The sequence below is a fragment of the Cyrtonyx montezumae genome, unplaced genomic scaffold, assembly GCF_038088225.1.
Source record: "Cyrtonyx montezumae isolate F1298 unplaced genomic scaffold, pur_monq_1.0 scaffold_0, whole genome shotgun sequence".
In the NCBI taxonomy this organism is placed as follows: Eukaryota; Metazoa; Chordata; class Aves; order Galliformes; family Odontophoridae; genus Cyrtonyx; species Cyrtonyx montezumae.
In genome coordinates, this window is record NW_027071824.1 from 52,960,510 (window position 1) to 52,972,529 (window position 12,020).

A 12,020-nucleotide genomic window follows, 5' to 3' on the forward strand; every position below is an offset into this window, starting at 1 on the left:
TTAACCACTGATCATAGGGAATTGTCATGAAGGAAGAGAAGGATTAATCGGCATCTTTCCCCCCAAAGAAGTCTGGAATTCATCCTTCTGATGACAGATGTAACTAGAGAGCTGCAAGAGTCATATAGGTATATATATATATGAAGGTACTTCATGTCCTGCTCTGAGATTGCTAGAGGAGGATTGGACTATTTGTTGGTTTGCTTTTAAATTCAACTATCTATATGCCATTTTCTTGATTTCAATTTTATTTACTTGTTGGCAAATTGACTCTCAATAACTTTATTCCATTACAGCTTGTCTGGTTGTTTCCATTACCAAAGTCTACGCTCCAGAGAGAAACTGAGCTTGCTGGCACCCATGCAATTTTCACATGAAAATTCAGGTTAGCTCTTTAATGAGCCAGATACCTTACATGCCCTCGGGGGATGGAAAAAAGCAGTTCCACAGATGTAAAATAACTTCAATCTGGTGTTTTTAATATCAGTAAGAAGTGGCTCTTAGTAAGACAGACATGTTTACTTAATGATTTGCTTTGCCTTCATTACACAGGAGCAGGCTCTCATTGTTCCATCCTGCATATAGTCTTCTTAAACTGGATTATCTTGTCTGCAGAAGTACGTTCTTCGACCATCCCAACAGCTTTCTTGCTTTCACTGACCAGCAAATCTCGTATTACGAGAAAGAAGCAGATTTCTGATGCTGAAGGACACCATCGTCACATTTCTTCACTTCTTCTAGCTGAATCACTGGGAATTTCACTTGTTTTTCAAACCACTTGGCTACTGTGAGCAGCTGCTTCTCTTGGAATGAACGTCCAATGAACTGAAGCCCAATTGGCAAGCCCCTTTGTGAAAGAGCTGTAGGAATACTTATGGCAGGCAATCCTGAAACAAAAGAAGTTATGCACACAAAGGCTTACTATTAAACAAATCCAGTTAGAATCATTTTTCTAACAACTCTGAGAGAACCAGAGCAGCTCAGCAGCATTTTAAAATCTAGCCTTATAATATAAAGCACTTCACATGGAAGTATGATGTATTTATAATACTACATTAATGAGAGGGGTGAGGTATCTCTATTCTACATAAGAGGTTAAAAGGCTGAAGGAAGCAGATAGTATAGGTAGGAGAAAATATAGTTGAATTCCTGTCCTTCCTTACCAGCCATGTTTGCAGCCTGTGTTAGGATGTCATCTTGTGTGCTGCGAGTTCTGTTGTCTTCTTTGATGAATTCCATATACGGGATTGCATCGCTCAGAGTGGTGGGAGTGAGTAAAACATCGATACCACTTCCAAAAACCTTCACAAAATCATTGGCAATGAGACGCCTGACTTTCTGTGCCTTGACGAAGTAATCCTCATAATTCCTAGAAGGAAATAGGGGCATGAAGGCAGGATGCTATAATTCTGAAAATACAGAACAATTTCTATAGAAAAGATAAGCCCTATATTCCTCGTGATAAGAGGCTAACATGTACTTGAGTTTTTCATATTTCACAAGCTTGGTCACCAAACACTGTTTGTGCTCTCATAGCCACTACACTGTCAGGGAAGGAAGGCATAAGAAAATTCTGCTGAAGAAAGGCGAAAGGAAAACAAAGCCCTAGTTTAAAATACTCAGCAAAAGATCAGGGAAACACTTATGGCCTTTCTGAAACTAAGCTGTATATTGGATTTCACTGCTTGGTACAGCAAAGTCTAGAAATAATACAGAAGCAAAGAAGGTTTGCAAAATAGCTATTAAACGCTAGGATTCTATCCAGCTAGACACTTAATGAACGTCTAGTATGATCAATGCAGAGAACCAAATGGACTTAAAACCAAGTATGTGTCTGTAGTATGCTTCTTACTAGACTACTATAAATACCTTACCTTTCCTCAATTTTTTTCCTTACGTAAATATCAGATATATGGCTTTCAAAACTGTCTTTATGCAATTCTGAAGCAGAAACAAATCGGCTAGCTTTATGTTTATTTTTCTTAATTTCACATGCAGAATTGGTAAATGTGCAACAGAATTCATAATTTCAGTGTTAAGTTTCAAAATCAATCACCCCTATTCTTAAAAAAAACAAAAAAAACTGATAAATGAAATCTACTCAGTTAATTTCTGATGCCATCACTTCCTGAATGATCATGTGGTTATTTTATAAAAAGCATGACAAAATTTTTGTGTAAAAGGCAATGTTTGCAGGAAATGCAGATGTCTGTACTCTATTTGTCTTAACAATTCTTGTAGAACCCTGGATTTTGTTCTTCAAAAGTAACTTGCTGTTGACAGAAACAGGACTCTCTTATTCAGTCCTGACAGAACGCAATCTTCTTCACAAAAAAGTGAGCTGCGTGAAATTTAAAGCAGTCCTTGGAAAGCTGACCTGGACAGTTGTGACCAGAACAAGCATACTTGGCAGGAATATCAGCATTCCATAAAAGCTTTTTCTTATCTACTGACTGACAACATTCCTGTCTCTGAGAGCAACTAGAAGTCACTTCTGATGAATGCTGTTGCTGACAGAAGGAGCTTTGTCATGCATTTGTTTGGAGACAAATTACAGGACCAGTTTTTCTGTTAGTATCTAAACAAAGTTAAGTATGATTCCTATTTTCTGTAACATACTTGGACTCTTAAATAAGATGTGAAAACAGAGGTGAAAAAAAGTTAAATTGATTCATTCACCAGGCTCTCTACATGAGCTGGATAAAAACCTATCTATCTATCTTCTATAAAAACATTAGTTCAGGAACCTTTGCCAGTGCCTTCCCTCCCCTGTATACTAAGGCAGACAGCTATAGTTCATTTAATTGCTGTATCACCTGGCTTGCTCTTGAAGACCAAAGCAGAATGCACCAGCAGCTTTTCTATACAGCTTTAATGAGATTAACACCTACAGAACTTTTAACATTACAAAAGGGATGGCTTTACTGTGATTTCAATGTCATTCTATAGGATATATTTTTCCTTATTTTAACTATTAGGTGACAATAATAGTCTGTTGGGGAAAAAAAATCAAATCAAATGTGTTTTACTTAATTCAGAAGGAAAAACATTTTCATTCACCGTTACAGTTCACTAAGTATTACATAGCTAAAGCAGTAATAATAGAAGTAGCTACTAGCTTGAGGATGTTTCTTCTTCATGTCTTGGTGAGCAATCCTTTGCCATTTTCTTAACAAATTAACTTAATAAATGTGAGTTTCAAGATGTGTTCCACTTACTGTTTCAACAAGAAGTAGTTTCCTGATAGAATTCTTCCTCTTACAACATCACTAAATCCTTCTCGCCGTGTTGCAGCATACATGCTTTCTGTGGACTCCTTCATGTCAGAACGATGTCCTGGAAAGAAAAGGCAATTTAGAAATAGTTTTTGTGATTCTTAAGATTCATTAACATAATGGTGTACGCATCATAGTACAATAGGCTGCTCTTTGCTGCACACTGACATGCCACTATTCTGGAAAATCAACAAACCATATTCTTGTTCCATTACTGAGAAGATTTTAACCCCAGACATTCATGTACTCACAAGTAAAGCACAATATAAAATATTTATTTTAATTTCAGCTTTTATGTGCACAGGGTTTTTTATTCTATTCCAATCTGAAAGAACATCAGCAAACATTCAACTGTGAAATGCGTGCTACTTGAAAGCGGTATTTCTTAATGCCACTTAGCAAGGCTTCTGATGTCTGAGAACAACAACAACAAAATAATGCAAAAGGCCTTACCATATTCCAGTCCATCAAACCTGGCCATATTTGATGCCACTTCTGCAGTGCAGAGCACGTGATAGCAGACAATAGAGTAACAGGTGTGTGGTAAACTCACTTCCATTACTTTAGCACCTGCATTCTCAAAGAGGTCAGCAGCCTTTGACCAAACAGCCACAATTTCACTAGAAAGCCCTGGTACGTGGTACTCCTTAGAGAAAAACAAGAATAAGGAGGGTCATGTTTATGTTTACAAGCACCCAACACAAAAATACTACTTGCTAAAAATACTTTGAAACTATTAACACTACATGTTTTTAAATACTTACTTACTGCAACCTATTACATCTACTAAATTATTATAAAAGCAAGGAATACTAAATAAACTAGACTCTGGCAGCTGAAGAATATTATGTTCACCTAGTAAATTATAACCCACGACCCAATCCACAATGGACTTTCAGCAGTTCTCTACTGGAGAAGTTGTCCACTTGTTCCTCTAGTCACAGAGACCACACTGCATGGCTCTACAGTTCATGGGTACAAACTGTTCCGATGTAAGCCCTAATACTAGAGGTATTTTTAGCAGGGAATAAGCTATGCTCGCAGCACATCAGCAGCTACTAGCATGCCCCAGTCAAACAAGCAACCCACCAAAGAACTACAATCACAAGGGTGGGGTAAGACTTAGCCAAGCAACGCTCCTGTTTTAAGATATTTGCTTTAGTTCTAGCTCAAAATATCTAGGTCAACATACCACGTGATCTCTGAATGGCAACAACTCATACATGTTATCATAATATATGCATTAACCTGTTTGGGTTAATCTGTAGCAGCAGAAAACAACTGTCAAAGGGATATGAATAATTCATCAATACTATATCAGATTTACCAAAATCTAAACAGTGTGCAGAAAACTCATTTTCTATACACTTTTTTTTTTGCATTCCACAGATTCTGAATAATTAATAGTCAGCAAGTGTCTCTTCTTATGAAACACAATGGGCAAACCAGAAGATTCAATCACAGGCTCAGATACCGAGAATCAAACCAACAAATGTTACACACGTTGTCTCTTTGAAGACAGAACCTTTACAAAACTATTACAGGTAATTAAAAAATAGGCTGCAACTCCAAATGTCATGCTTAAATTACAAGCATACTTACAAGAACGGCTGAATTATATGCATTAGAAGCCAAATTATTTGATTAAAAACATTAGTGGCTATCATGAAGCTTTCTTTCCATCCCTGCTAGAGCTCTGTGAGTCACAGCTCTTTGTGCCATCCAATTGCTCTTAAAACTATGCTTTATCACAGTGCCATTTAGACCAAGATTTCAAAACACCACACAAACCAGTACTAACCTCACTGTATGAGAAGTCACTAAGAGTAACCTGTTGGAAGTTGTGGAGGTATCTGATGGAAGAGCCACAGAGAGAAGCAAGTCCCCTGTTTTCTCTGAAACTTCCTGGCAGTGTTTCCCACAACGATGACAAAGCATTTTAGACAAAGCATTAGCAGATGCTCACTCTGAATCACCTACATGGGCAACAGAGCTCACACTGCTCTTTTCTGGGAGCTGCCCATACTGTCTTCACTGTTTCTGATTATGAGAGATTGGATGGTGACAGGCAATACACAAACACTTTATTTTGGAAGGAGTTATATTTGCCATCCCTGTCCACAACTGCTGATGGGATTTAAATGTTACCTTAGGAATCCCTATAGAGAGCTTGCTGACATCAGTCAAACTTGGCAGTGCAAATGGCTGAAAGATGTCCTGAACTGTGGTAGAGTCTTTAGGATCATGTCCAGCAAGTGAACCTGAAACACCACGTGATACATTGAAGAACAGGAAAATGTACATCGGGTAGATGAATTCAGCTTGCTTCTAGACAATCTTTTGAACAAGAACATAGAGCATACAAAGATATACATAGTAGTAATACCTAGCACAACTGCTGCATCATCCACACATCTGGTTAGGATTCCTGGCACATCCATGGAGTTCACTAGAGGAATGAGACCATGGCGAGAGATCAGTCCATATGTTGGCTTTAAACCTACTACACCACAGTGAGCAGCAGGGTTTCTGGTAGATCCTCCTGTGTCTGACCCTAAAGCTCTATGGTTTCAAAAGGATTACCATTAGTAAAATGATTCAGAACATTTCCAAACAATAAATATTTATGGCTATAAGATGCACGGATTTAAAAAGGTCTGAGTTCTTCCCAGCTAAAAGTCATAACCACACAACCTAAATGTTAGTGCCCTCACTACATCAGTTACTTTTCAGCTCCTCTCAGCATTTCTCTTAGGGCCTCTGAATCAGCCATCAGGAGAGACCGGTTCTCTCCACAAATCAGAGGCAGATAAATAGAAATGAGGCATTCAGAATAGGGCCCTAAATACCTACTTCCTGCTTCTCTGTTGGTCTGTTCCAATTTTGTAGTCTGTGAAAGATGTCCTGTGTTTTAATTTATGACTTTCAGATATTTGTGATCATTTATTCATTAATGAATGACTACATGAAGTAGTCCATGTGTGTTCCAGCACACAAAGAAGCAGTGACACACAGTATGCTTTTTGCCCCCAATATCAAGGCATGCTTTCCAGAGTCTAGGTAAGAGGTTCTTCCTGTTTCCAAACCTACTAAGTACAGTAGCAGAACTCTCAGTTTAGAGCAGTTTCAATGCAATTTTTCTTTCTTCTCCTTACATTGAATTCTTTTACTGCTCTTTCACAAGTGAAACCTTGTTCTAAACTGAAATTTTCACTGTAAAAATTTCAATGGAATTGGAAGGTTGCATTGCAATTAAGTCTGTTCTCTCTTTTTTAGTGACTTTAAACTCAAAGATCATTCAAAAAACAAAAGTTAATAAAAGTTAATAAAAAATAAAAGTTAATAAAATAATTTACTTCCTTAATCGAAGTAAAAAAAAACAACTCAGGTTTTATACATAAAAATATGTTTGGGTTTTTTTCTTTAAGTTGCAGAAATCATGAGCAAAAATATTTTAGTAAGAAAGTAGACACAGAGTACTTGGGTAAGCAAAGACATAAAAGCTACAGAGAATTTTAAACATCTTCCATTTAAGAACACAGCTGAAAATGTGTTCCCAAATGTAGCTCTCAAAAGTGCATAAAATGAAAGGAGTCAATTTTGAAGGAACAGATTTCTCTTAACAGATGGATGGGGAAGAGAGTATAAACAATCAATTTTTGAAATAGTGTGTTGCTATTCCATGCAGATTATTGTAAAAAAAAATATTTTTTTAATAAACTAAAACTGTTCTAACTTTGTAAAAACAGACAAGATTCCACGTATCTTTATAAGCTGGCTTCCTGTTTTCAAATTGAGCAATTGAAAGCTTTTAGATGTTAAATCTCACGTATCTATGTTATCACATACCCAGCTATAAAAATGAAAGCCAGGAGGAAAGATTTCTACAGTGTCACAAGTTGACATCATTTGATGAGTTAAGTTTTCAGTGTGTACATGTTTAACATACTTAAAGAGGTAGTGGGTATGTCTCAACTTCTGTGTTATTTTTAAGAATACGTGGGAATAACAATAATGCTGTCATTCCTTCACTGCCATTATCACTTTACCTCGTGCAATGTAAAGTGGTCATATCAGTACACCTAATAACATTCTAAATGAATAAGCCTAAATCTGCCTACAGAGAATCACGCCGGCTTCATGCTATGCCATGAAAAACTGGGGATGTTGAAATAAATTCTTGCATGCCAGCACAAATAGTGCTCCCCTATCAGACAAGATCAACATCTCTTCCAAAATTTAATTCACAAGCTACATTATTAGAAAATTATTAAGTGAAAACCTTGCAACATATTGCAAGACATTTAATTAAAAACAATTCTGAAAAGGTTCTTACGCAAAACATGTGAAAGCTGATACAGCAGCTGCACTGCCTCCTGAGCTCCCTCCTGTTATTACCCAGTTGGAGTTTTCAGGCTCAGAATCAGATTTTGGTACACATTTTTCCTTGTACTGTCTTGAATAACTCCAGGGATTTCTGACTGGTCCAAAAACCCCATCTGTACTCCCAGATCTAAGACAGAACAAACACAGACAGAAGTGACAGACAATACATGGCATTCTCCAAGTTTTCCTTTATCTGGTTCCTCAACCCTTACCCTAATGGATTCAATTTCAACACAAAGGGACTGACATATGTACAGTCTAGTGAAAACAACTTGCACATGTTGAGGTCTTCAAAGGGATCTCCACCCCTCTCTGTCACAGAACCTCAGCTTGTACTTCTTTCTAACTTCTGTTAGTGGGTGGCAACCCCACCTGTGGCCAGGGGTTGGAAGTGGGTGGGCTCTGATGTTCCAGCATGACCCACTCTGTGATTCTACCACCACTGGAAAGGATGCAAACACAAAAATATAAAACTGATTTGATGTACCTTATGGTAAAACTATCTATCCACTACAAAACATAAGTATTCTGGCTCCCCAAGCCTGCCTCTGGAAAAAGTGAACAAATATGACCACAGTATTTAGGGACTCTGCCCCGGAGGAGGGGGGAAAAGCCCTGCAATAGCAGCAAGTGCTCCTCTGTAAATAACCCACTATTACTTACTCTGTAGCTCACCCCTGAGGCCACAGTTTGTTGGTTCAGAGTGCTAGACTGGCATGTCAGAATCTGGTTTCTGCCTGTGGTAATCAAGGTGCAGGCTGCCACCAGAAGCAAGGAAGGGCTTTCCATCTCCCTTGCAACTGCCACCTCAGGTTCCCTGACTCCACAGTGTCAGTGTTATCAGCCAATTCAGCTAAGCTGGCAGTTCACACAGCTGAAAGTGAACTTAACTGAGACATTGCTTTTCAGCCAGATCAGCTCCCTGATTCAAGCTGATGATGCAGCCATACTGGTGCTGGCATGAGACCGAGCAAATACACAGTACAAAGATGAGAGGCTGGGTGCAAGAGAACTCTTTTTAGCAGAATCCTGTGCTTAGGCGAGCTTAAACTACTTCTAACCCTGCATAATGAGGGGATTTGGTTGTTTTTTCTTTTGTGCTTTTTCCCTGCTTTTCCTCTGAGATGCGTCTCAGATGCAGAAATGATCCTAAGTATTTTAACCCAAACAAACCTATGCCTTTGGTTTAGGTAAAATAAAAACAAAGCAAAAACACAAGACTTAATGTTTCTCATTGGTAGCTGAAGTTCTGGACATTCATAGAATCGTTGGGGCTGGAAAAGACCTCTAAGATCATGTGGTCCAACATATTACCACCATGATTACTAAACCACATCTTTTCAGTACTCAGCAGATCTGATGACAGAGGCTCCTGTTTCTGCACAGAGCTGTCCCAGGCTACTGCATGCTGCCTTCACTGACTTGTCAGAGAACTAATTTGTGACAGTATTTTCCATTCGTTTTCTAGTAGAGTTCACCAATATTAGGCAACATCAGCATAGGCAATTCAAAATATTGCTCTACTTTACCCTGTTCTCAGCAAATCAGAGAGTACTGATATACAGCAGTCGAGTGGTTGGCAGAGGCAGTAACTGTCATCTAGGGCATAATAATAATTAATTAAGGGCAGTAACCAGTGGTAAGAAAGGAGGGAAAAAGTCAGCAAATAGCTGTGGTAATCAGATCTACTCACTACTGGATATACAAGTCTGCTTGTCCTCTGCTTTCTGCAAAGGCTGTACTACTCCTTTCCCTCAAACATAGCCACAGTTGAACTCTATGTTCATTAAAAAAATGACATTTAGATAATTTACACGACAGTAAAAATGTTCCTGTGATATTTGAGAAATTCATGCAACTCTTAGTTCTCTTTGCAAGATAACAGTTATCTTCTAACTAACTCCAGATAGAAAGAAGAGTTTAAGGATTAGGGATAAATCAGAACAGATGGTGTGTAATTCGTTTAATGTAGAATCACGTTAATAATAATAAACATCACTCACCCCATTGCAAATTCATCTAGGTTTGTTTTTCCTAAAAGCACAGCTCCCTGATCCAGTAATTTCTGAACCACTGTAGCATTGTAAGGAGAAATATAACCTGAAAACAATAAAAACAGTTACGGGAGTGGCTGATGAGAAATAGCAGATTTTCCAAAGTAGCTACTCCTCTGAACGCTTCAGATTTGTCACTATTTGTGCACAAAATGTATCACTGCACAGTGCCCAGATTTTGCTCCAAGACAATATGGGTAATTCTCAAGATTTAGCAAAAATAATCTTAAATACTAAATACTGCTTCATCTGTTTAGCTTCCCCCCCCCCCAATTTATAATCCAGTAATTCTGGATTATACATTTCCAGAATACGGAACTAAGCCTTTACACAAACAAGTTACCATAGGGGTAGCAAATTATGGCATTTGGGCCAGTTGCAGAAGCTGTCTAAAATGAGAAGAAATGAGGAACAGCAGCTCTTTACAGATGAGTGCTAAGTTATCTCAAATTACTGCCACTACCATAAGATGTGGGAGCATGGTTAATCACAAGATGAAACAAACACTGGCTGTCCTGCGACCAACTGCGTGCATTTTCAGCCACTTTAACCTCACCTAAACTACAGTGAATACTGTGCCACCTCCAAGAGATCCCGAACTGCTTCTGTGAATAATGATAGTGATTTCTCCACCCCCACTCTCAGCTGGAACAAGGACAACATCACTCCTAAAATTCTCCACCATTACACCACACAAAAGCACAATAGGTCTGAGAATGTACTTAAGGAAAAACACCCCAGGTAATGGAACACATTCTTTAAATTGCAATACCAAATTTTGTTTCTTCTGTTTAAGAAGATGTCTAATAGGATTAGATCAAGTAAAACAGCAGAAGTCTTTCTTTCTCAATACTTCACAGTTTCACATTATGCAGAATAAAGACTATTAGTAAGAAATGTTTTCTACTTTTGCTTTTGCTATGGAAACACTGGAACAGCTTGAAAATTTTCCTGAAGTGTTAACAGAAACAATAAGCTTGGGAAATTAAATTAAAAAGTCATACAAACCTGTTCTGCAAAGCAGGAATGCAGAGAACTGTTAATATCTACTCTCCTACTGCAATATGAAAGCACTACATAAGGCAATGGTTATGAACATAACACAAGAGGACTGTCTGCATTTTGCTGAACACAAAAGCAAACACTAGTGACTGCTCTCCTTTGTAAATCTAGCTTAACACAAAGCAAAACGTGAAGTACAGAATGACTTCATTTTAATAGATGGGCTATAACAACCATTGCATTGTTAATGGCAGTGTAGCTACATGAATAAAGAAGATAATGCACTTGCATAAGAAAAAGATAAACCTGTAATACTAGATGACTTTGACAGAGAAAATCAGATGAACACATTTCCTCAAATCAGTTCTGCTCATTTCTGAAAACTTCACTCTACTGAGCCTCTGAAGAGCCAGGGATCTGATTTCACTTTAAAAGCTCTACTGCGCCTCTCATACTGTACCTTTTAGCATGTTTGATGCACATGTTGTCTCAATGCCAGCTGCATTAAAGTTGTCCTTCACAGCAATGGGAATTCCATCCAGCTCACCCAGTGGCTGACCTGTATTAGGAATTATTGCAAAGACCACAGAGATTACATCAGTGTGCTACGTACACAGTCAATTACAATTTACTTTATGTATCACTTCTGGTGCTTTTTTGAAGCACAAGTGCTATCCATTTAGCATTTGATGGGTGTCTGTTATGCTCTCAAGACCCACTGCCTAAAACTCCTACAAGCACTATGCCCATAGCTGACCTTGCAAGGTGCAGCAGGTCCTAAGGCAGCAGGCAGCTGCGTTCAGCCTGGTCAGCTGCCCCAGCAGAGTCCTTGTTGCTTCCAATGAGACCACATCATACTTATCTCAGCCCTAGGTGCTGCCTAGGCCCAAACCACCCCAGGAGCCCGGAGTTCTGCCCACCTGGCACGCACAGTGGATGCAATCCACAATAAAAGTTCTTCCACCAGGAGCAACTAATAAACAGGCTGACGTACCTCTTTTGTATCTTTTCTCTGACTCCTCAGCCTGCTTAAACGCAGTTTCTTCTGCTACCGTAATGTAGGCATTGAGAAACCGGGTGCTTCTGATGAGAGCGAGGCACCTCTGGCAGAGCTCTGTGGGGGTGACCCGTCCTTCCTTTAGCGCTGCTGAGATCTGAAAGGGCAGCGCCAACCGTCAGCGGCACCGAGCTGCAATCAGACCCCAACCCAGCCAGCCGCAGACACCCGCAGCTCAGCCCGGAGCCGCTCACCTGGCGGAGAGAAGCGCGCAGCATGGCGACCCTCTCACACCGCCACGACTCG

At 39.1% G+C, this 12,020-nt stretch overlaps 1 protein-coding gene across 1 annotated transcript; it reads right to left on the reverse strand.

Annotated features, from left to right (window-relative positions):
- Positions 1-219: 219 nt before the first annotated feature.
- QRSL1 (glutaminyl-tRNA amidotransferase subunit QRSL1) lies at positions 220-11,994 on the reverse strand. Its single transcript, XM_065735359.1, has 11 exons — positions 11,969-11,994; positions 11,712-11,871; positions 11,178-11,276; positions 9,665-9,761; positions 7,612-7,788; positions 5,662-5,837; positions 5,424-5,536; positions 3,729-3,921; positions 3,219-3,336; positions 1,164-1,369; positions 220-887 (listed from the first exon to the last, which is right to left on the reverse strand). The coding sequence occupies exons 1-11, from the start codon at positions 11,990-11,992 to the stop codon at positions 676-678; spliced, it is 1,575 nt and encodes a 524-aa protein (XP_065591431.1). The 5' UTR covers positions 11,993-11,994; the 3' UTR covers positions 220-675.
- Between the last annotated feature and the right edge of the window lie 26 nt (positions 11,995-12,020).

Coding starts and splice junctions, on each gene's coding strand:
- QRSL1 (XM_065735359.1), bottom strand. CDS start 11,992: ATGCTGCGCGCTTCTCTCCGCCAG. Junction 11,872..11,968: donor TGCGCGCTTCTCTCCGCCAG/GTGAGCGGCTCC, acceptor CTGCCCTTTCAG/ATCTCAGCAGCGCTAAAGGA. Junction 5,838..7,611: donor TCAGCTTTCACATGTTTTGC/GTAAGAACCTTT, acceptor TTGAAACCATAG/AGCTTTAGGGTCAGACACAG.